The following is a 23375-nucleotide window of genomic DNA, read 5'->3' on the forward strand; positions in this document are numbered from 1 at the left end:
AAAGTACGTTCGAATATCTCCGCTCTTTTGATCTACCTCTTGAATAAGCAGGGCTGCAATGCAAATTGTCAATTGACTCTGGCATTTTTGCTTTTTTTTTTTACCTGACTCCTCCATACCCAAAATGCCCGGCCGACTAGAAGTTCAGCGTCCCTCTCCGACGACCGTCTCCTTCACGGTATCGAATGCGCCGCAGCGGTCGAGTTCCCCCGCCAAAATCCTATTCGGTCTCCAAGTACTGCTGCGTGCGGTTTTGTTTTTTTGTGTGATTGGTGTCGGCATTGCGCGCGTCCGGAATTTCTTCTTCCAAGAAGATGGGAGGGTGATAAGCTGGCCAGCTGTGTGGTCAAGCCCGCTCGGATCCAAACTGTGTCGCTTGGTGGATTCATACAACCCCCTGGCAATTGCCGTGGCTAGTGCATTTATGATATACGGTGTTTTCAGAAGAGGTTATATCGGTATGTTGAGAAGGAAGGGTCGACTTTATTAGATCTGTGCATGGCTGATTGTTCGACAGAGGAATCGCTCTTGGTTATTCGAGGCTTCGGAATCCAGACCTCAACATCGTCCTCGACATATCTTTCTACTGCCTCAACGAGGTTCATTCCTACCACGCAAATCCAGGACATTGTGATTCACGAAGCCTTCAAGGGCTTCGAAGTCCGCTTCTATTTAGCGGTCATCGTTGAAGGCGAGCCCGATGCCCTGGTGGTCTTCCCGGTATGTGATATCCTCAGCGTTATGTACTCAAGGCTAACTTTGTGACTAGCATATGTTGCCCAAGCGAGAGATCTTAGAGCAGGTTTGGAGAGGTTCTCGGCGGTGTCTTTACGACGCGAAGTCATGATATACCCACAGCCTCTGTCTCAAGAAATTTTTGTTTGTGCAAAAGCCTATCTTGCTTAACCCCGAGGTTAAATGCTCTATCAGCAAGTATATACAACGTGATTCATTCCAGTGCCGCCCTTGCAGCCGCGGTATTTGCTAGTCTTCGCTGCTTTGTGAGAAGTCCTTTAGCATTTTGAACTTCCACGGTCTGCATCTTGGTCTTCTCATCGACAGGAGTATATTTCCCACCAACAACAGTATCATTTCCACCATACCAGATCTTGGCACCTCTGCTTGATCTCTTGGAATACACTGCATTTTGCCATTTGCTGTCGACGTCTTCCACGTTCCGGTTACCCTGGCTGACAGTCAAGTCTAGCAAAGCACCCGCCAGAATCTCATCTATCTTGCGCTTTCTCCAGACGGTCCACAAACTTTCAACGGTGCCCCGCATCCCGAACTTGCAATCACCCTTGGCGCTTCCCTTGCCGTTTGCAGGGCTATCACCAGCATAGATCCAATTCAAGGAATCCAGGCGACTGCCAGACTCTATGTCGGGGAAAATGCAGTCCCAAAGGACCAGCGGAGCATCATCAGCCATCGCATAGGTCGGCTTTCGCGGGTTCTTGGCAATGTCCAGCAGTTCAGGGACGATAGATGGGGACTCGAGTCCCTGTCCGACTAGGAACAGAATTGCAACCATGTGTCGCACCTGGTGCCACAAGAAGGCAGAACCGTGAAGATTGAACGTGTAAACCTGAGGGACACTTTGAGAAACCGTGTCGGGAGTCACCAAATCCGGTTTGGGCACACAACCCTCTTTAGCCTGGAATCCAGGTTGACCAATATAGCCCACGGGGTTGACCTTGGGATTGACGGCTTCGATACTAGAGTGGTGGATAATGCGTTCGAAATTATCAATCTGCTTGTTGGTGTCCAACTTGCAGAAATTCCGGAAATCATGCAGACCCTCGAAATGCTTAGCCGCCTCGCGCATAGCCTCAATGTCAAGCCAGCCCTCACGGAACTCAGAACGCGGGCCTGTGCCGTTCTGTGCACGGTTCTGGAACCCAATGGAGCCAGGAGTTGGAGAGAAGGCGGGGTTGGTGAAGAAGTACTTGTATCGACGTTCACGGCAGGAGAAGCGGGCATCGAAACCAGGCGGCGGGTTAGGACACCACGCCAGAACCCTGATGTCTTCCGGAAGCACCCTGTTTAGAACATTGATATAGTTCATCTCATCGGCTACATCATCCCACTCCTTTTCAGTAGATCCCGAGTCAACGAGCATCGCATCCTCGCCCTCAACGGGGGGCTTGGGCATGGGTCGTTGACTGCGGACCCGCAGTCCAATAACCTGTCCAAAAGCGCTCACGCCCTTATCCGTACGGCCTGCTTTAGAGTAATCGCATCCATCCCAGTAAAGGTGGTAGGGGCGCATGGGGACGCGCTCCTTGTTGTCGGTTGGCTCCATATCAGAGGTGGTCTCGGGGGAGATGAGGCGTGTACGTTTCAATGCCTTCCACAGAAGCTCTTCGACAGTAGGCAGAGGCGTGGTATTGCCATTTGTATGTTCGAGCCCATTGTATGCCTGTCCCAGATATGCGAACTTGAGCGCAATGAACCGTGTCGAGTATTTGGAGGGGTCAAAACTGCGATCGGGCTTGGGAGGTTTCGGGGCTTTGACAAACCGCGTCGGCGCAGGCACTGGTGTGGTATCACTATCTGGAGGAGAGTGTGGTCGCTTCTTAGAAGGATTGAAGGTCTCGGGGAGAGGGATCGCAGGTTCCTGGACGTCGGTGGGGATTGGCGCAGAAGAAGAGCGGGGGGCCTGCGACGGCTCTTCGGTCGGCGCTGTGAATTCTGTTGTCTGAGAGTGAAGCTGTCGCTCTAACTCTGTGATGCGCGCGATCAGGCTAGAGTTACTCCAGGCCGAGTAGTCGGGTTGGTCCTTAATGTTGGTGTCCGCCATGTCTCGGGCTGTGAGAGTGCGAGATTGGCACAGGTTCCGGGTTTGCCTGAGGACTTGTTGGAGGTTGTAACTCAGTGGAAAGAGTCTGGCAGACGGTTTCCACATACCACGTCAAGCGACCGAGACTGAGATTGGAAAGGTGTGGACATTCAACCGGCGGGAATCGAAATTGAAAAAGTTCCCCGGAGGCGCTGTTTGGTGTATTTTTGGATTTAACCGGTGTATGATGGTGTAATTACATTCACTCTATAACCACAATTATATGTATTTATTGTATAGTGCTGTACTATAATTATTTCACTGGAAATAATTTACTCTAGTGACTTTTTTGTCAATATAGAATTCAATCGGTATAAGTAAAAGTAGGAATGACATGAAGTGAGGGTTGTAGAAACAATATATATATCGACAACCGCGCTGGACTCGCCAAGCCTTGAACCTTAACTCCCAAAGTTCATCGCCTCTTTAACCTAAAACACACCTACTGTTCTCTGAAATGAGATTGTGGTGAAATTAATATAGACTAGCAGAGACAAGTTTCTGCAATACACCTGTTGATTGACCAGCCGAAGGGTGCAAGTTGACCAATATCTGGACAGTTGCACATAAATCGAATCAACGGCGACCCAGCATGGCTGAGGCAGATCCTCACCCGGACAGTAACAACTCAGTCTCTTTACTTCTACTCGGGGATGCAGGATGTGGGAAATCAACATTCCTAGCGTGAGTACCTGGTCGCCCCACGAACCGTGGCCTTGAAAACCCAGTTGTTTGCAGTCTCCAAACGATCTATATATAGGGACATGCTAACATCACCCAGTCGCCTGAAGAGTGGAAGGCCGTCCCCATCGGGGCCATCTGGTAATGAACCAAATACCCTTGAACTATTACGAGATGGCGATCAGCCTTTCATTTACGACATCCGGTTCTCAAAAAAGACATTCACTCTAGAACTTTACGACACATCCAACCCAAACCAGCATTGGACAAGCCTTCGGCCTGACGTGGTTGTTTTAGCCTTTGATATCTCCAATCGAGACACACTTGCTGGACTAAAAGACGTAGGTTTTACATATATTATTCGGAGCAATTATCAATTCGTGCTGACACTCAATGTTTTTCGTTAGTGGCGAAATGACATTACTCGTTACTTCCAGTACGGCCATGGCGAGCGCCTTCCAGTGATGATGATAGGTCTGAAAAGGGACCTACGGAAAGAAGGCGAGGAAATCATCTATCCACAAGAGGTGAGTGACCATAAGTTGGAGCTTCGTGCCTTGAATTGACTCATTGATTAACTGGGTTGTCTAGGGCTATCGTATTGCGCAGGAACTTCGTTGCGATAGATACGCCGAGTGTTCGGCTGTCACTGGCGAGCTGCTCGCAGAGACGTTTGAAGATCTCGCGAGAATGGCAGCGATGACGACGACTGAAAAAGGTGGCCAGTCTGAGGGCACTTCTTGTGTTATTCTTTGATTCTTTTGTTGTCAATGTTTTATCTTGTTTCCCATACCCAGACATGCATGTATAAACCAGTCGGGTCAATGCCCGAGGACTATGTCCACACTTTAATTTAGTTCAGCGATCAATTGATAGACATTCGAGGCCTTGTTAACTGAGCAGTCAAAGATGCAACGCAGCTTAGACATAATGGCCTAGTGGATAGGGTAGGGGGCCTGCCATTAAACGAGGCAGTACCCTGCAGACAGATAATATACCAAGAACTGACTGTCCAAGGTTATAAAAGACATTATGCCCTACCAGATGCACATATTTGATTACATGGTCAAGTCTACAACAGCAAGGCACATAAACTACAAAACCTACTGGATATGATACCAAGCACAACCTTTTCAGATTACTAGAATACACACAGGGAGAAACCAAGGTAACGATTAAGTCCACCTTGTGAATTGACAGCACAGGGCTTTCCCCCAGAAGCTTCGTAAATAAAAGCAACTGGATCTCTTTCCCTCATAAGCGCCAGTCAATGATTGGCATGGCAATTCCTCCCCGATGCAAAAACATGGAAATAAAAAAAAGTGCTGGTAAGATGAGACCACTGAGGCGAAAGATTGAAAGGTTCCCGGTGAAAGCTCGTTTTCTTCTGCTGTTTTTCAGTTTCTTTTGGTTTTTTGAGAATTGCACACAGGGACTAGGATAGACATGTCAAGGGAATTTGCGGGAGATTGTAATCCATTGTTGTGAATGGAGTAGATGGTGTATAAGAGAAAACATGAGCATTTCTTCGATTCCTGTGCCTCGAGGGACCCAGAAAATCGTCACAATCATCCCGGATCACCAAACTTTTTATTGAGATCAAACTTCCCCCCCTCTCAACGACTATCCTCGTCACAGCGAAGCAATTTACCACTTGGCCTCACCAGCGGCGGGAGCAGCCTCAGCCCAATCGCCGGTGGGGGCAGCGGAGCTGGCAGCCCAGTCGGCACCCTCGGCATCCCAGCTGGTGGCACCGGCAGTAGCGGTGGCAGCGGAGGCAGCAGCGAAGGCAGTGCCGGGGTTACCAGCGCCGGGGGCGGAGGCATCCCAGTTCTCACCAGCGAAGCCGGACTCAACGGCACCAGCACCGACCTCCTCGGCACCGGCGACCTTGGTCTCATCGGCAATCTCCTTGTTCTCCTCGGCCTCGGGGTCGCGGTAGAAGTAGAGATCAACAACGGTGTCCCACTCGGTCTCGCGGGTAGCGAGGGTACCGCGGAGACGGAGGACCTCACGGGCGAGCATCCACCAGACGAGACCGATGGCGTGACGACCCTTGTTGTTGGTGGGGATGGCAACATCGACGAAGTCGGTGGGGGAGTCAGTGTCGCAAAGGGCAATGACGGGGATGTTGACGTAAGAGGCCTCCTTGATGGCCTGGGCATCAGTGCGAGGGTCGGTCACGATGATGAGACGGGGCTCCTTGAAAGAGCGGGTGATGTAGTTGGTGAAGTTACCGGGGGTGAAACGACCGGCAATGGCGGTGGCACCGGTGTGGGAGGCGAACTTCAGGACAGCACGCTGGCCGTAGGGACGAGCGGAGATGACACAGACATCGGCGGGGTTGTCAATGGCGGCGATGATACGGGCGGCCAGGACGATCTTCTCCCTATTTCAATGAAACATATATATTAGACACTATACTACAGTCAGAAGTTGTTTTGCGTGCGCGCATACCAGGTCTTGCCAATGTTCAGGACGTTGACACCGTCGGCGCGGAGCTTCCAGAGGTAAGGCTCCATGTGCACCTGAAGGTTCTTGGAACCAAGGTGGCACTGAGCGGCAAGGAGCATCTCAATGTCCTGCGCGGTAGGGTTGAAAACCGGGGGGAGCTGGGAAGGGGCCATGTTGGGCGATTGATGGATTGATGAGTTGGAGGATCAATCGTCTGGCTCTTGTCGTGGTGATGGAGGGAAAAAGATCAAAGCCAAGCCGCAAAATTGTTGCACTCTCGCGATTCGGGAGAATTTCGCTTGCGTGCGCTAGGGCTAGGGCTCCAGGGCCTGCTGGGGTATTGGTTATGTAATATTGATCTTGGCTCTTTATCCACGTGATGCCGGATGCCTGGGGCAGATAATATCCTGACTAGGATTAGCGTAATTGGACCTCCGGCCGCAAGATTTCCCGACGAAAGGTCGATGGAAAAGAGAAGTTGATTGTTACAATAGAGTCATCTACTCGCCAGCTACGCCCACCATGCCTCCGCGCATTTCAGTCCAGTCCTCTTTGAAGGCATTGACCGGTATGCTAGCCGAGATCAGTCAAGTCAAATGTTCAATTACCTGGATGCTAACCAAGACTCGTATAGGATCAACCTACGGATCTAGCCCGTTGTCCAATTCAATCAACACTTCTATCAGAGCTGCGTCCAGCAAGGTTCAAATCCGGAGGAAGCATGACCCATTCCTGATGGCCCAGGCGCGCCAGCGCAAGGCAGCCAATGTCTCCCGCCAGAAAGTCCTTGCGGAGGAACGGGAATCCTCGCTCGGGGACCCTGTTAAGAGCCAGCCGACACCATTTATCCTAGAGATGACAGCAATCCAATCCAACTCGCACATCCCATCATCTTTGTCTGAGGATCTCAACTACTACTTGAAGTCGAACGAGCTGGATGCCGCCCTCCACTTCTCCAAGGATTTGACCGCACCGCTTAAAAGTACCGATCGCAACACAGCCGATCCTCAAGCCGAGAAGGAGGCAGCGAATTTGCATAGCCAAGAGCATAAGAATGCTCAGGAAGCAATCAACCGGATTGTCAACCTCAACAACGGAAACACCAAGGACCGCGTGCGCCTCAACATTACAAAGTGCATCGAAACATTCGGGCGACACTACACAGACTCAAATCTCCCACCAAAGCCTTCGGCTATGGCTCATGAATCTGCCCCCGTTCATCCAGAACGCGCGCCGCGGGTTGGACCCGATACCGGCTCTGCGGAGGTGCAAGCCGCGATCCTGACCGTGAAAATCATGAACCTCTCCCGACACCTCGAGACCGCCAACAAGGACAAACACAACAAGCGCAACATGCAACTACTAGTCCACAAGCGCCAGAAGCTGCTGCAATATGTCCGCAAGAAGGAACGCGGAGGTCCCCGGTGGCAGAACCTGATGGGCACATTGGGATTGTCCGACGCTGCGTGGAAGGGAGAGATTGCCCTATGAAGGGCATTGTTTTAATAAGAGATCTTTTGTATCTCTACACTGTTCTCTTCTTTTGTGATTGGCTGGCTTTGAAAAAAGTATCAGCGTGTTACCTTGTATCATCTATCTAGGAGCTAGCGAGGGGTACTTGTTGGTCTATGTCTCTATTTCCATGTTTCATTCGCAGAGCATCTGTACAAATAGCATTGTTTCTTTTCCCAGATCTATTTTCACGTTAAAACAATTTCAAGTAACCAACTTGTTATTGAAGCATAAGTTCTGGAATTTAGTCGGTTTCGCCTAAATGATCTCTAGCATTTTTCAGGTACTCGAGAGCAATCTCTCTATCGGGCATTGGCTTCAAACACATGGCTAGATTGTGATAATTATATAGAGCAGATATTTTGACAACATCAATGACCAATGGATTATATTGAGGCAGACAATGGCCTAATTTGGGCTTATTTAAGAGGAGTGGATTATGGAGCATGCGGGGGACGATATAAGAGAAGAGAAGAGACAAGGCTGCTTCATGTATCAATTGAGAAATAACTAGAGATGTGATATAGAATGTTGAGTTCAAAACACCCCACTGAAAGAAAATCTCCTTGATATCAGACCATAGGGACAATAATTGGAACAATAGTCAATGGGTGTCCCTTGCGACAGCCTGTACTCCGTAGTTATAGATCCATTATCACGTATCACACCGCCCTATGACCAAACAATTCTGCCGGGTCGCGCCTTCCGATTTTGAAAAAAAAGTGACATGGTTTGGCCCAAAAGGCGCTCCTTCCCTTTTCATCGTTTAGTCGCGTCTAGCAACCGTTGTTGTTTACATCTTCCCTCTTCTTCTTCTCTTCTCCTCCCCATCACCCACAACGTTACCATCCAAAGCATTGCCTTTTGGATATCTCTTGCCAGAGTCTTTGTGATCGACTCTACCAAATCGGTTAGCATCTACATATGTCATCTAGGAATCCTGGAGATATCTCTAACTGATCCATTACATTTCAATCAGACTTCTTTCACCTGCCCCTCACCACCCCCTCCCTCCTCATCTTGCGCTTTCGCCAAGATGAGACTGCGGTCGAACCACGTTCTTCCGCCAATCTCGGAGTACGTCCCACGCCGCCGGCGCACGACGCGGAGTGCGTCGGCGGCTGGGACGGACGCGGCATCCGAGATCACCACCACCGCGCCCGACACGCAAGAGACTGTGTCAGAGACACAGTCTGCTGGAGAGAGGCCCGCTCCAAAGCGGAAGCCAGCCAAGAAAGCTGGCCGCAAGAAGGTCAGTACAGAAACAAGATGTCACAATTGTTCATACCTAACTCATGTTTCTAGAAGGCCGCCATAAAGGGCAAGAAGGCCACCGCCGCTCCCACGTCGGAGCCTGACGCCACCGAGTCCCAGGAAGACCCCGTTACACTCATTCCGTCCGTGGAGCAACCAGACACCCGTACGTTGCCCCCCAAGCTCCCCCGCGCTCCCCCGGCCCCCCCGCGCATGTTCAGAGGACGAATCATTACAGCCTTTAAATGGGGCAGTGCCAGCGAACTCCTGAAAAGGGAGCCTGAGCCAACTCCTTCCCCTCCGCAAACCCCCGTCACTTACTATGCCTGGCCGCCTGGAAGAGTCTATGATAAGCTTCGTCGAATCCCCTGGTCACTCCCTTGGTCCCCGCCACCTCCCTGGAAAAACTGGCCCCGCAGACTCCCTATGATTAATACCCCGGATGAATCCCCGCTGACACCCACGGAAGAGCCCAGTAGGAAACGGAATCGATCGTCCGAAGTCGATCCTTCGCCGTCGAAACGTCACAGGTTGACACTTCAAACTCCACCCGGCTTCGAAAACCGTACTCGTGGCAGCTCTCGCAGAACGTATGCGGATCGCGCGCGACGACGCGAAGCGGAAAGGAATGGACGAATCGATAGCACCATTTACCGTGTCCCCGAGCTTTTGGCTCAGCAGGGCGAAGATGTGAGATCTGGCAATTCGACCCCTCTGGCCTCTCACGCAAATGAAGAGACCGCGCCCCGTGGTAATCACATTGTTCCATTCTCTTCATTGCCTTCTGCACTTCCACCAACTTCAAATCAGAATCAAAACCGGACTGGTTGGGGACAATGGTTCTTCAACTCAGTGACTGGTCTTTGGAGACGAGGCAATGTGCCCCAAACTGCAGAGGTCCCACAAGGTAGGTGTCTCTTATATCATGGTTTATAATTCTAGTGGCTAACATGGTGATTCTAGTGACTGAACCTCATCGTCCAATGGGAAATGAATCTTCTGCTTCCGTCACAACACCCTCCTCGGCTCCTCCTTCCTCTTCCGTTATGCCACCAAGAAATTTCGAATCTCCCACTCCCCGCCCACGTGCCGCAGAGCGAAACTCGCGCCTGACAGCAAGTGCACGTGCTCCACGAGTCGGCCAAAGAAAGCAATATGACTATGACCTGTACCCACGAGGTTTCGACCAAGCACTGCTTGAGCGCATGCGTGTCGGGGAGTCGGATATTGCGGGCCTCGAAATTCCAAATTCAGAAGAAGAACTTCGTGCGATCTGCGAGAGAGAATCGAAGAAGCGCAAGCGCGAACCCTCGCCCGATGTCATTCCACACCCTCCAGGATGTAGTTATGGGTTTGACCCAGCCTACTTCGAGATCCCTGACGACTATGTGAACTTGCCCACAGGCAAGCAGGGGCCCCAAGATACTACGGCCAAACAAGCTACAGTCAGCGATGCACCGAAAGAGGAGCATGTCTCCAAGCGTGCGCGCCAAGTCACAGTCAGCGATGCACCGAAAGAGGAGCATGTCTCCAAGCGTGCGCGCCAAGTCACAGTCAGTGATGCACCAGAAGAGGAGGATGTCTCCGAGCGTGTCCGTGAAGATACCACGACCAAACGACCTACACCCAGCGATGCATCGGAAGAGGAGCATGTCTCCAAACGTGTTCACTCTGACAATACCCGCCTGGAAAAATTCAACGACCAGGGCGCATCCCAGCCCATCGAAGGTTCCGGCGACGAACTTCGCAAGGCCCGTCAGCACGCAGAGCAGTACAAGCCGAAGACCCCCAGTCGTCTTCGAGCGGCCCATCGCTTCTCGACCAGCTGTAACTCCTCGATTGAAGAGGACGTCCTCCGTCGCCGCAAGATGAGAAAAACCTCCCTGGCCACAGCATGCCCTACCGGTGATCTGAGCCAAATCATCTGGCCAGAGACTGAATCTTGGATTGAGCGCTTGGATCTCGACGATCCTAACCTTCACAGGTACCTACCGTTCGCATGGCCTTCGACTCCCGACCGAGCCACCGGCAAGGCGGCATACATTGAGAATCATCATCGGTTCTTCATGAGCCGGCTTGCTACTCGGCGTGCTGCTCAGTAAAAAAAAAGAAATAAAAAAAAGGAAAGGGGACCTCACTGGCCATGGCATGCCACCTACCGGCTGTATGAACCATATTATCTGGCCAGTGCAGTGACTGGATCTTGGGTTGAGCTTTAACTCAACCCCTTCTGAAATACCGAAATATGTTCCGAAATACCCTCAAATGCCTTGTGAGATACCTTCTCTAACACCCTCTGAAGGACCTTCTGAACAGGTACCTTTTCAACTACCTGAAAAAGAAAAGATGAAAAATTTTGAAAAAAAAGGAAAGAATGGAATTACAGGGTTTCCTTGGCCTGCCTTTTGTGTTTGGGCTGAGTGTTGAGACCTCAATTCTGTTCTTTTCGATGTGACATCCTTGGGACCGCTTTGGATCTCCCGAGGGATCGAACCATGCTTGGGCCTAAGATAGTGTCCTTTTTGTTTCTTTTGCGGCTTGTTTTGGTTGTTTCTTGCGGTTTGGTTTGTTTTTGGTTTTTTTTGCGTGCTTTTTTTGGTCGCTCTTTAGCGCATTGTCATGAGTGAATATTAGCGGTTGTTAGGTTATTTGAATGGAATGCTTAGCTTCTACAAGCCAACAGATTGTAGAGATGAGGTTCATAGAGTAGCGAAATTGGAGTAGTAGAGATATAAAGACACAACATGGTATGGTATATAGATATCTACTATGCTATTTTCCAACTAGTCAAAGCCCTGGAACTCATCGCCCTTTGCTTCTTTCGCCTGGCTAGCTAGGTTCAACAACCGCTGCTGCTCATTCTTAGCACGAATCTCCTCCAACATGCGCTCCGTTTCAAGAGCTTTCTGCTTCTGATCCTCTGGCAATTGCTCCCATCTCTCCTTCTCCTTCCGAGCCTTCTTGAATTCCTTCTTCTTGAACTTCTTATCCCGTTCTTCGGTCTTCTGGCTCCAAGCCACAGTCTCCGTAGCACGGCGCTTGTTAGATCCCTGCTCAGTGCCTTGCGCATTAGCAGCCTCCTCCATAGCCTCCTTACGACGCTTTTCTTGCTGCTTGTCCTTGTACGTGTAGTTGGACCACTCAAGTTTAATCCCCAACGTCCGATCTCCTTCAAACGAGCGTGCTTCAGGCATCTTTGGCAACTTGAGGAGTCCCCACGCCTTGCCGAGAGCCTCCCAGTCCAGATCCGCAACTCGGAAGATACTGCTTGCTTGGTGCTTGCTGTAGCTGCGCAGCCAGCTGACAAATGCCTTCTGGCCCTTGTCATGCATGGCACGATCTTTCAACACCGCTTTGCGGACCTTGTCGATCGCGGCTGTGGCTTGTTCGTCCGTGAACTCGGGTAGATTGTATGGCGCAACGGGTGTTTTGCGGATTTCCAGGAACGAGACGTAGTCCTCCTCGCGGCCGGGATGGACGAGGACGATGCTGAGGCCTCGTCGGCCGGCACGACCGGCTCGACCGCATCTGTGAATGAAGGTTTTGGGGTCGGATGGTGGGTCGATCTGGACTACTAGATCGACGGAGGGGATGTCGAGACCGCGAGCGGCGACATCGGTCGTGAGGAGAATGGAGGGGGTTGTGGAGGTGGTGAAGCGGTTGAAGTTCTTTTGGCGGACGTTGGCTTGGTGTTTACCGTGTAGTGGGACTAGCACGAACTCGTCCCCGAGGATTATGGGTAGTATTGTGGCGAGATAGTCGACACTGGAGCATGTCGATACGAAGAAAATGGTTTTTTGGGGGGTGGGCTGGACAGTGGAAAGGATGTGCTTCAGAATGGCGTATTTGTGAAGCGGAGGTGTTGTCAGGTAGGTCATTTGCAGACTATTGAGTGGTTAGATTGGGTTTGGATTTGGAACAACAGATGGAAAGACATACCTCGCTGGAGTGCGCTTTTCTTCAACGCCAGCTCCTCCTCTGACCTTGACGGCAATTTTGACGGGGTTTCGTAGACCAAGTCGGACGATCTGATCAACGGCTTCACTGATACTGGCACTGAACAATCCTGTACGTCGCTGCTTAGGCAGACGGCCCAAGATCTTCTGCAGGTCGTCTTTGAATCCAAGATCAAGAAGTCTGTCGGCCTCGTCCAGGACAAGCATTTCAAATGATGCCTGGGGGCAGTGAACGTGAGGCGACGAGAGCAGCTCCAACAATCTTCCGGGTGTAGAAACCAATACATTGGGCGAATTCTTGAGGAATAATTTCAGATCTTCCGCCGGAGATGTTCCGCCGCCCAGGAGAAGTTGTGGAACGACCCTCAATGTCGATGAAGAGGTTTTCGCACGAGGAGCACCCTCTTCGGCGGGTTTGATGGCGGCGGCCGACGCTGGATGGAACTCCAAAAGCGAGAGAAGAACTTGGTGAATCTGCGAGGCCAATTCTCTGATATATCAATATTAGCAACGAACTCTGCAGACCTGGATTTGCGCATTAACCCACCTTGTCGGAGAAATGACAATGGCTCCAACATGATGCTTCTTGAGAGGTTGATCAAGACGAAGCAGCTTTTCCACAATTGGAATCAGGAATGATAATGTCTTTCCACTTCCAGTGACAGCTTCCACCACCACATCTTTATGTTGCATAAACAGAGGAATGGCCGAGGCCTGGACTGGGGTCATGCGCGTGAAGCCCATTGAGGCCACAGCGTCGAGGGACCATTCTGACAGCGGGGGCGTGAGAGCATCCCACGCTCTTGAAGACGACTTGGGAGGCATTTATTAATTCTGACTGACACCAGTCGTCAAATTGCTTCTCGAGTCGCATCGCAAAGAAAAAAAATTATCCGTTATCGATTAGATACGAGGCACGTGACTGCGGCTGTGGGCGGAAACTGGGATCGTGATCTGCTTTTTCCCTCGACTTAGTCTTACTACATTTACTTTACTTTTATTTAATATAACAAGTGCTTGGTGATCGCATCATGTACTGGGTTTCTGTTTTATTTCTCCAGCTTATTCGCCCATAATTAACGATAAAGCACTGTCACGTGCTCCCAAACCGCCATCATTGCTTTGTTAGCAAGTCCATTGATACTCCGTGGCATATTCGCTTGCGACAGCACAGACATCTGCACGCGGTCACCTTTTGGTGTCGTCAGAACCGCATCGCTGCCTGCTTTTAAGTTGAGGGTACCCGAGATGTCCTCGCCAAATCCCGTACCGGCAACGCCTCGCGTGATATCACCGACACCCTCTATATCGGACCCGTCCGAGACGCCCGATGGATATAACGCACCAGTAACACGGTCTGCAGCACGTCGCTCGCGTCAGCCAGAAGATTCACCCGAAAGTACCAGCTCAGCGCGAGCATCAAGATCCCCCACGACACCCTCGGCTCGGCGCAACCGCCGATCAAACCCCAAGATACCCGCCTCGCCGCCGCGCTCGGCCAACGGTACTGCCTCGAACAATCTTCTATCCCCGTCAAGCATTCCTGCTGCCCTGCGCGATTTATCAAGATCACCATCTCCCCTCGGACTGATCCCCCTCCACGCCCGCTACCGCAGTTTCATTCACCGCCATGAGATCCCGCGCAAGGTCTTGCACGTGTCAATCGGATTTTTGACTTTGTCATTATACAGCCGAGGCGTACAATCTTTGCAGATAACACCTGTTCTTTTCACCGCACTAGTGCCGATTGCAGCAACGGACCTCATCCGTCACCGCTTCGAGAAGGTCAACAAGGTATACATCCGGTGCATGGGTGCCCTCATGCGCGAAACCGAGGTCACCGGCTACAATGGCGTGATCTGGTATCTTCTCGGAGCATACGTTGCTCTCCGGTTCTTCCCCAAAGACGTCGGTGTCATGAGCGTGTTACTCCTTAGCTGGTGTGACACCGCCGCCTCGACATTCGGTCGTTTATACGGCCGCTACACCCCCCGTCTGCGTCCCGGAAAGAGCTTGGCTGGTACCATGGCGGCATGGCTCGTGGGTGTTGTCACCGCTGCTGCTTTCTGGGGCTGGTTCGTGCCTTACATTGGTGCTTTCCCTAATGACCCGCAAGACGCATTTATGTTCACCGGACGCTTGAATCTGCTCCCGAACTGCGTTCGTGGTCTTCTGGGATGGGAACCCAGTGACTCGGCGGTTATTACTGGTCCTTTGGCTTTGAGTGTCATGAGTGTCGTCTCTGGCGTTGTTGCCGCTGGCAGCGAGTTCATTGATATGTGGGGCTGGGATGATAATCTGACCATCCCGGTGTTGAGTGGAGTTGGCCTCTGGGGGTTCCTCAAGGTGTTTGGGTAGATGCATAAATGATACAGATACAGTTCCTGATTTATCGGCGCTTGCACAATATTCCCTTTTCGTTTGCTAATATTATTTCTGTTTCATATTTGGGCATGTTTCTCGTGTGCTTCTCTACTTTCTGGCATTGTGCTGCATCAAGAATTGGATTCCTGTTTAGATAGGAGCTGGCCGAAGCCATGCACATTTTGGTACTTCTCTCTTCTCTTCGAGTTATACTCTTTGGGTGTATGTTTTGTATGGTTACTATCTGGACATGGCTTTGTTGTACGTTTTTTAGATGTACGCACATGGTCTTTCTTATTTACAAAGACGCCCGCAACATATACACCGCAATTTAGGCCGCGCGCTATGGCTTTCCCTAGTGCTCACCTCTTGCAGCTTTTTGCTCACGGAGTAAAACCGACCTCGGGAGCACGCCCCTATGCATTACATAATCAACAACTCACTCACTAAGCATCACCTAGGCACTTGCTACTAAGCATATTTAGGAAATGGGCCACGAACCTGGGTACCTTGGAACCTTAGAATGTTGTAGGGTTCGAAACTCGAGGTTTATGCCTAAGTGCCCGAATCTGGCCTGGCAGAAAAGTACGTTTCTGTCCGCGGGCGCTCGGTACCTGAATTCTGGCCAAGCATACCCTGAGCATGCCCACCTGGGCAGGTACATGTATGCGCATGTAGGTATTGTACCGTAGGTTCATATGTATGCATCTACATAGGTAGGTTCCCTTCTTCCTTCCTCCTCCCCTGCCTTTCCACCTCATCCCCATTACGTTTGAACTAAAGGTAACTTGGCTTGTCCTTGTTGGTGCTGACTATCTTATTTACTAGGGCAATAGCCTATGCCATTACCTAATAATAATAGTCTTATAGTTAGCTATCCAGAAAAGTAGCTGGATCAGCTTCCAGAAGGGGAATAATAGGGGCGAGAACACTGGCACAATGGATGAGAATATTAATGCTGCCAAACTGTAGGGCACCAAGAAACAAGAAACATGATCTCACACAGCTAAGGATACATACACTTCATGAAAATCAGTCTTTGTTTTCAAATCCCCTGCAAGTCCCAAACACTCTCTGCTAAGAATTGTAGGTCCCCGTCGTCGATATGAATGTTTCGTTCTCTCGGTTCGGCGGGGGATCTCAGGAAGAGCTTTTCGAACTCGATAACCAGAGGAGACCCTTTGGTTGTGATTTTACTGCCCTTCCTTGAGATCTCAACGGTTTGATAAAGGTGGCCGGCAGGTGTGTTGTCCTGGGTTCCCCAACGCTCGATGGTGATGTTGGGGGAGTGTTGATCGATTTGGAGGGTGATTACCACTTTTACATCACCCCCTGAAGCTCGGAGCCAGTATCTTATATCTGACTGCAGCTTGGCCCCACTCTCTGAGAAAGCAACTTCCAGTACGACACTGGGCCAGTCCTTTGATCGGCCGCGTGGGAGTCGGATTGGCCGCCACGCCTTGTCGGCTTCTTTACCCCCCATTGCAGCATGGTGGGTAGCACTTCCGGTTGGGCGAAGAGAGCGATCCATCCCCATAGACTTGACTGCATCGTGGAGTGCGTCGTGGAAGGTTTCCGAAGCGGTTTCATGGGCTTTAGACTTTACCATTCTCAATAGCACACGGTCTAACTGGGCGTCATACGAGGACCAGGAAGCAAATGGGCCCTCTTCTGCCGGAAGAAATTCACTTGTGAAGATTGAATTGTTAACGTGCTCGATAAGACACCATTCACTGGTAGTGGCCTTGCTTGCTGTTGCGACTGCTTGCTTGACGGTGTTGAGCAACTGCTCCCGGTCCCGATATTGGTAGACTGGGAGAACGGAAGGTGTAAGGTCGCCTAGGAAGCCGCGACCGGCTGTGTCTACGTTATCCATGGCCATCGTGTCTCCGAGATGGATTTGTAGAGTTGAATTTACTGAGGCTAAGGGGGATGTAGCAAAGTTTTAAATAATTTATATTAGCTGGTCTACGTAGCTAGATAGTTGTGGACGTCAGTGACATCAGTCCCATGTCAGCGTCTAGCTTAGCATCTCACTGACAAGACAAATCTCCATGACCAAGCAACAGGTGTAAAGGTTGGGACAAAGATTTCTGTAGTCATGAGGCTACATTCGATCCCAGGTGAGTCTCACCAGACTTATATTAACTTGAGAACAAAATGAAGCTAGCGTCTCCAACGCGACTAATAGAATCAACGAATATCCCTATGGCTATCTAGAAATCCGCGAGGCCTGCGTAAAATGCATAATGGGTATGTACAAACATCAACATGATAGTTAATCATTGGCACTGGCTTACACATACTTATTACAGCCCAGGTGCGGTGCCTTGGTGCCTGGTTCTGGCCTGCAGGCCTGAATTAAGACCAACAGAAGAAATGAAATAACTACTTAAATTACTCTTACAGTTGCCTGAACAAGGGAGATACTATAGTTCAAGTTCTATCAGCTGTCTCCAGTACTCCGTAGGTAAAATGAAGCTTTACACTGTACATACATAATCACTTTTTAGGTAGTTCAACATAAAGCTTTTTAGATATAAAGTTCTGCAGCTCATCATAGGCGAGTAAGAAAAGTCCTTTCCGTTATTTTGGAAATCGAATAGTGTGTGGTATAGCAAGTCGAAGCCTCTAATATTGTATATCAATCCTCTATACTATAGGTTGTAGCGTAGATCAAACGTCTATTTGGAATATCTTGATCAGGGAACTTCCATTGAATAATTTATAACAATTCTTTATAATGTTTAGCTAGTAAGGAATTCTTGAAAACCCCTAGTTCATCCTCAATAATTAAGATATCATTTTCCTAATTTAGGGATCTAGATACATGATTTGCAAAAGATTCCTAATTCCTACTAGAGCAAACTAATGTCCTCAGCTGACTGTAGTCTGATGGTACTTTTGCTTTCTTTTATACGTAAGTTACTATCACACTGTATCAACGCCTCGACATTTCAATTCGGCCCATATTATGTTAATTCTAGCTTTATATTGTTGATTATTATTGATTCCTTAGGAAAAAGTAACTATAAATATGGGCTTCTTTCCATATATGAAGAGATTAGACAGTGCTACCTCTCATAGTACTTTTCAAAGTATTTTTCACTTCGATAGAGTCCTATACATGCTAAATCGTCTCAGCTGTTCTATTTCCAGAAGAATATCCAGTTGTCCTTGGGATAAGAATTGTGTGGAAGTATTGTATGTTTAATATACTATGTTCTTAGGGTTTTATAAGGGGCAAACGACGCGTCAATATCGGACTTTTCAGGTTCTATATATCCTGATTGCCCCTTTGCCTGATTCTTGACAGAAGGTATTCAACATGTTTATTCAACGCCGTAGGAAAACGAAAAATGCCGTTGCACCCCACATGCTTGTATCCAAAACCCCCAAACCCGGGAAAAAATCAAATTGATGCTAAACGCCAACCCGCCAAAACGAGAAAAAGGGTATATTGAAGGCATTAATCAAACGAGGTCAAGAATGCTGACGCGTGGGAGCCTTTTCTTCTTGGTAGCCTGTCTGCACGCTGTGCCCAGGCTATCAGTAACTAAGCCTTCGCACGGGTCTTGTTCAGGCGGAGATGGATCCATCGACCAAAACCCGTCATGTAATATAATGTTTTCCAAGTGTCCCGTGGTCTTGTGCTTCGAACTTGTGCTCGTCATCTCCTTTGAAGTCTTCTTGGGAGACTTCTTTACGTCGTTGGTCTCATTGTTTTCACATGTTTTCAAGCTCAATGGCAATGTATGCGCGTGCTCAGGCTCTAGTTCAGGCTTGGGGTTGGCTTGACTGCAAGATCGGGATGGTTTGACATCTTCGGTCTTAGAGGAACGAGTTCGAACTTTTGTTGCTGGCGGTGCCTTCTTTGTTGAGGGTTTACGCAACGAGCAAGTTGCATTGTCTTCATGCTGACCCTCGTCGATTTTCGAGGATAGAGAAAGGGACTCGATGGCTTTTTCGATGTGTTCAACCTCAGCCTTTTCCTCACACTGTACTTTGAGATTCTTCTTCGATTTAGATAGAGTCTTCCTGGGCAGAGAAGGCAGTGCCATCGGTGTTCTGGCTAGAAAGTCCTCCATGAAAGTCTCAGATTCACAAACGTCGGAGACTGAATAGCTAATTTTGAGCCCCGTGCGCCTTGCCGGTCGAGATGGAGAATAATCGGTGTTCATTTCCAGTGCGTCCGATTCTTCAATATCAACCCCACCAGCTCCCAAAGCTGTGCGTCTTGATCTGATGCGAGACTGGTCCGAGGCGGGGTGACGCTTGATATTGGCAGAAGGAGACAAGTTACACATCGAAGAGAATGAATCAAGGAGACTATCGACCTCCCGAGAAACGTAGTGTGTCGTCGGCGAGGATCTCTGCTGATTATACATGCTCGGAGAGGAGAAAGGATCGTCTTCCTGGTCCAAAATTATGGGCGAAGAAGACCCAGCACCAGAAACAAGCCGAGAAAGAGGATTCTGGGTCGATGTAGCGGCTTCCAACAAGTGCGTTTTTTTAGTTGTTGACAATTCGGACTTTTCTTTCGTGAGAGTTCCGTATTTCAATATACTCCCCCGTTTCATTCCAGCATCAATCGGTCCCTTTTTCTTGGGGCCAGTGCGTCGAGTACCGGTCTTCTTCTTCGCTGCAGCTTCCGCGGCTTTCACGGCTTTTTCGGCCTGTTCCTTCTCCCAATTTTTCACAACCCCAGGAATACCTATTTTTGCGACAGTTTCGAATACCCAGACTTTTTCGAGGGAGAACGGATCAAATCGTTTTGTAATCCGAGACTTCGATGGTGAGGGAGGGACCGATTCAGCAGCTACCTCTGCGTCGTCCTCTTCCTCGCCTTCTTGCACACTAGTTTCGGATGGAAACGGCGGGTTTGGTTCTTCGGCAAGGAGATCAAGCCCAACAATATCCGCGGGCAGCATATCTAGCTGGAGTTCTGGAACTGCATCAGTGCCAAAGCTTGACCGGCTTCGATGCACCTTTTGCAGACCAGCTGGGCAATCGGGCACATATGAAAAACCAGGCGACACGCCTAGAACTGGTCTCTGGAGACGGAGTCTGTACGAGATAAGAGGCTCGGCCAGCAGCTTGATCAATTTCCTTGCCCCCGATCGGTAATTCCATTCAAAGTGGTCTGCGGCAAATGTTCGGATTGCTAGGGGGTCGATATTTTTATCCCAAGCCTGTGCGAGCCGGTTTCTCAAAAAGGTCATTTCCTCATCGCTGGAAACTTTGGGCTGGGCATAGTACTCGAGAATTTGTCGGTCCGGGAAAACATCTGGAATGCGCACTGCTGGGTGTTTCCTCGTAAAATAGCCACTCTCGTTCTCCTCAAGTTCATACTGGAGTCTTTCTCTCCACTCCCTCAACCCTGTATCCACGTCTGCTTGCGACGCAAGCTCCTGCAGAAGATCCTCGCCGAATCCAGCCTTGGCAATCTCTGCAGCTAGCTTACTGCCACATTTTGGAACACCAGATGGTAGATAGTCCCCTCCGCTGAGCATAGCGAATAGAATCATTCCTGGCCGGTCAAGGGGTATGTTCGATGGATGTCCATCCTGTCCCATTGCATAGCATGTGACATGAGTTGCAGAAGAACTGCCGCTTCCGCTCTCCTTTGAAAAATTCATAATGGTAAAAGACGATCCGAACATCAATGCATCGACATCGTTGCTCATGACAGCGTCTACAATACCTGCTTGCTGCAGTCGTGCACATTCAGCTTCTGCCTCACCGGGTGCCTCATGCCACGGGAATCTGAATCGCTCGATGAGGTCCTTGGAGCGTTTGATGATCGGGGCATTGCCATAACTGCGAGTTGAGACTGCTTTGCCTCTCTTGAAAGCAGGTTTTTGCCGTCCATCATAAACGAAAAGGGGGTGAACTGGCAGTGCAAGTAACTTCAATAATCGATAAAACAGTGTGCGTAGCTCTGGGTTCCTTCCTCCCCGACCTGCTTGGACTTGAAAGAGCCATATCGAAATGTCGACTGCAATGCGGATCGGCCTTGCCGTCCGTTCCAGGTGCGTCACTGCCAACTTGGCCAGAGAGATACGCTCTCCTGGGCCAATGGCATTGATGAGCCTTAATGAAGTTAGCCTTTTGACCAAGAAACTTGGAAATACAAAATTCGGCTTCTCATGCGGTGGGTAAACAATGCTTCCACTCATGCTTAGGGATATATGTTTTCTACCATGCCAAAAAAAATAAGAAAAATGATCTCAATTCACTTACCCAGGAATACCCATGCCGATTATAGGCAATAGAAAAATCAAAAAGCAATTAGGGCGCCCATGTGGAGTTAAAGATGTACAATACGTCTTGGCTGTTGCGGAGAGAGGAGGTTGTCAAGTAAATAAAGACGGCCCGATGTAGATCCGTTGCCCACCAACAAGCTTCCCCCAATGAACCACCTGCGCAAGCTTATAGATCTTACTTTTCTTTTTTGTCTTCGAATTCAATCTGATGGCGTTGAAACTCCAACCCCTGCGCTGGTGAATTGAATACTTGTCACTACGAACCCCCGGACTCCTCTTGCCCCCAGAAAGGAGAGTAAGCCTAACCAAGCATGTCGAGTGATACACCCTCAATGGGTGCCAGTAAACGCGCATCAGCAACTTCCGGTCTGCGCAATAGCCAGACAGCACGACCTGTTTCCCCTCATACACCACAGGCACGTTCGGGAAACCCCTCATTCGCCAGCAGCACATCACCGAGCTCCTCCTTTCGAAGCGAAGACGATGCGATCATATTTGAGATAGGCGCACGATGGCTCCGCGCAGGATTTGAAGGAAGCAGTGCGCCCGTATGTGTGGTTGGCTTTGGACCCGAAGACTCGAGGAGAGTGGGGGACTATCGAGGATGGATCCAGGGCAGCACCGGTGCTGGACGGCTACCGCAACCCGTCGACATGGAAGAGTGGACGCGGGCATATGAATTGTGGCGGCCAGACTCCCGAGAGGTTGATCTGGGCCTTGTCGAGGATAAGATCGAGCGCGCGTTTCGGGAGACATACAACCAGTTCCTGTTGACGGATGCAGGAACATCTCGTCTTGTTCTTGTCCTGCCGTCCCTCATGCCACATCCATTGCTGTCGTCATTGTTGTCGACTCTATTCAGCCGCTGGCGCTTTCCGAGTGTTACTCTTCTGTCCAGTGCGACAATGTCGGCCACGGCTGCGGGATTGCGGTCAGCTTTGGTAGTTGACATTGGCTGGGCTGAGACCACGGCAACGGCTATATACGAATACCGAGAGATGACTACGAAGAGAACAACACGGTCTATGAAGCATTTGATGCAGGAAATGGGGCTACTTCTTACTGGGTTGGCTTCCGACGGGAACCAGGATACGGAGACTGTGGATAAGATCTCCGTTGGATTCGCATACTGTGAAGAAGTTGTCAGTCGGTTTGCCTGGTGCAAATCGCAGGCAGAAGACACAAGCTCAGATGAACCGGACCGGAAATTGTCGATTCCTTCGCCCGCAAACCCCGAGGAAGAATATATGGACGTGCCGTTTTCACGTCTCGCCGAACCTGCTGAGAAGGTTTTATTCGCACCAGGTGTCGAAGAACATGAATTGGATGATGAAGAAAAATCACTGCCTTTGCTTGTCTACAACACCCTTCTCTCATTGTACCCTGATGCACGAGGAACATGCATGTCCCGCATTGTCTTTGTGGGCGGTGGTTCTCGAATTCCTGGGCTGCGGCAGCGAGTTCTTAAAGAAGTCTCACTTTTGATTGATCGCCATGGATGGAGTCCAATTCGAGGCAAAGCACTCGAGCGACAGCGACAAAGATTGGAAGAGCTGAGACTTTCAGCCCAAAGAGCTTCCAGCCCACCTGAAACCCCTAAGAGCAATGCGGAAGCACCATCCACCGACGACGAACCAGCCGATTCCTCGAAGGAGGTGCCTGAGATCGATTTCGTGGAACAAAAGCTCCGCCGACAAAACAAAGATATCCCAGTTTCTATTCAAGGAGTCTTGCGCGAGGTTGAATCTCTTGGTCCATGGGCGGGTGCAAGCCTGACAACCAGTTTGAAGATCCGGGGCATGGTAGAGATTGAACGTGAGAAGTTCTTACAGCATGGACTCGCTGGAGCTACACGAGACATCGACCATCCTGTTCCTGATCGTCGATCGGGCTTGAGATCTGGCGGTGATCGGTCAAGTTGGACGCTTGCAGGCTGGGCATGAAAACTATGTACATTTTTCAAAAACAATAGATACCCCATTGGATTTCCAAGCTCTTTCCCTATATCTTCTTCTTTTTTACTGTAATATTTCTCTATTATGGAGTGTC

At 49.9% G+C, this 23375-nt stretch overlaps 11 protein-coding genes across 11 annotated transcripts; 6 read left to right on the forward strand and 5 right to left on the reverse strand.

Annotated features, from left to right (window-relative positions):
* Positions 1-124: 124 nt before the first annotated feature.
* On the forward strand, positions 125-847 carry N7455_006162 (PIG-H family GPI synthesis protein; the record flags this gene model as incomplete). The annotated part of the gene is made up of 3 exons (XM_040955827.2): positions 125-458; positions 518-720; positions 770-847. The coding sequence occupies 3 exons, from the start codon at positions 125-127 to the stop codon at positions 845-847; spliced, it is 615 nt and encodes a 204-aa protein (XP_040813745.2).
* A 102-nt stretch (positions 848-949) lies between these two features.
* N7455_006163 (pseudouridine synthase DEG1) lies at positions 950-2800 on the reverse strand (the record flags this gene model as incomplete). The annotated part of the gene is made up of 1 exon (XM_040955805.2): positions 950-2800. The coding sequence occupies one exon, from the start codon at positions 2798-2800 to the stop codon at positions 950-952; it is 1851 nt and encodes a 616-aa protein (XP_040813644.2).
* A 631-nt stretch (positions 2801-3431) lies between these two features.
* N7455_006164 (uncharacterized protein) lies at positions 3432-4276 on the forward strand (the record flags this gene model as incomplete). The annotated part of the gene is made up of 4 exons (XM_040955886.1): positions 3432-3523; positions 3621-3861; positions 3928-4047; positions 4112-4276. 4 exons carry the CDS (start codon positions 3432-3434, stop codon positions 4274-4276), a joined length of 618 nt encoding a protein of 205 aa, XP_040813822.1.
* An 891-nt stretch (positions 4277-5167) lies between these two features.
* Positions 5168-6147, reverse strand: rps0 (40S ribosomal protein uS2; the record flags this gene model as incomplete). The annotated part of the gene is made up of 2 exons (XM_040955855.2): positions 5168-5909; positions 5978-6147. 2 exons carry the CDS (start codon positions 6145-6147, stop codon positions 5168-5170), a joined length of 912 nt encoding a protein of 303 aa, XP_040813702.1.
* Positions 6148-6496: 349 nt separating this feature from the next.
* On the forward strand, positions 6497-7465 carry N7455_006166 (mitochondrial 37S ribosomal protein uS15m; the record flags this gene model as incomplete). Its single annotated transcript, XM_040955804.1, has 2 exons — positions 6497-6542; positions 6609-7465. The coding sequence occupies 2 exons, from the start codon at positions 6497-6499 to the stop codon at positions 7463-7465; spliced, it is 903 nt and encodes a 300-aa protein (XP_040813634.1).
* A 1057-nt stretch (positions 7466-8522) lies between these two features.
* N7455_006167 (uncharacterized protein) lies at positions 8523-10842 on the forward strand (the record flags this gene model as incomplete). Its single annotated transcript, XM_040955762.2, has 3 exons — positions 8523-8738; positions 8792-9647; positions 9704-10842. The coding sequence occupies 3 exons, from the start codon at positions 8523-8525 to the stop codon at positions 10840-10842; spliced, it is 2211 nt and encodes a 736-aa protein (XP_040813826.2).
* A 681-nt stretch (positions 10843-11523) lies between these two features.
* spb4 (ATP-dependent RNA helicase SPB4) lies at positions 11524-13535 on the reverse strand (the record flags this gene model as incomplete). Its single annotated transcript, XM_040955741.2, has 3 exons — positions 13244-13535; positions 12680-13186; positions 11524-12625 (listed from the first exon to the last, which is right to left on the reverse strand). The coding sequence occupies exons 1-3, from the start codon at positions 13519-13521 to the stop codon at positions 11524-11526; spliced, it is 1887 nt and encodes a 628-aa protein (XP_040813649.1). The 5' UTR covers positions 13522-13535.
* Positions 13536-13944: 409 nt separating this feature from the next.
* Positions 13945-15054, forward strand: N7455_006169 (diacylglycerol/polyprenol kinase family protein; the record flags this gene model as incomplete). The annotated part of the gene is made up of 1 exon (XM_040955860.2): positions 13945-15054. One exon carries the CDS (start codon positions 13945-13947, stop codon positions 15052-15054), a length of 1110 nt encoding a protein of 369 aa, XP_040813657.1.
* Positions 15055-16105: 1051 nt separating this feature from the next.
* N7455_006170 (uncharacterized protein) lies at positions 16106-16942 on the reverse strand (the record flags this gene model as incomplete). Its single annotated transcript, XM_040955880.2, has 1 exon — positions 16106-16942. One exon carries the CDS (start codon positions 16940-16942, stop codon positions 16106-16108), a length of 837 nt encoding a protein of 278 aa, XP_040813780.2.
* A 1591-nt stretch (positions 16943-18533) lies between these two features.
* On the reverse strand, positions 18534-21317 carry N7455_006171 (crossover junction endodeoxyribonuclease; the record flags this gene model as incomplete). Its single annotated transcript, XM_040955809.2, has 2 exons — positions 18534-21153; positions 21304-21317. 2 exons carry the CDS (start codon positions 21315-21317, stop codon positions 18534-18536), a joined length of 2634 nt encoding a protein of 877 aa, XP_040813762.2.
* A 320-nt stretch (positions 21318-21637) lies between these two features.
* Positions 21638-23269, forward strand: N7455_006172 (putative actin-related protein RO7; the record flags this gene model as incomplete). Its single annotated transcript, XM_040955856.2, has 1 exon — positions 21638-23269. The coding sequence occupies one exon, from the start codon at positions 21638-21640 to the stop codon at positions 23267-23269; it is 1632 nt and encodes a 543-aa protein (XP_040813737.2).
* Positions 23270-23375: the final 106 nt, after the last annotated feature.

This window comes from Penicillium solitum (assembly GCF_028829755.1).
Source record: "Penicillium solitum strain IBT 25940 chromosome Unknown utg000004l_segment0_segment0, whole genome shotgun sequence".
Taxonomy (NCBI): Eukaryota; Fungi; Ascomycota; class Eurotiomycetes; order Eurotiales; family Aspergillaceae; genus Penicillium; species Penicillium solitum.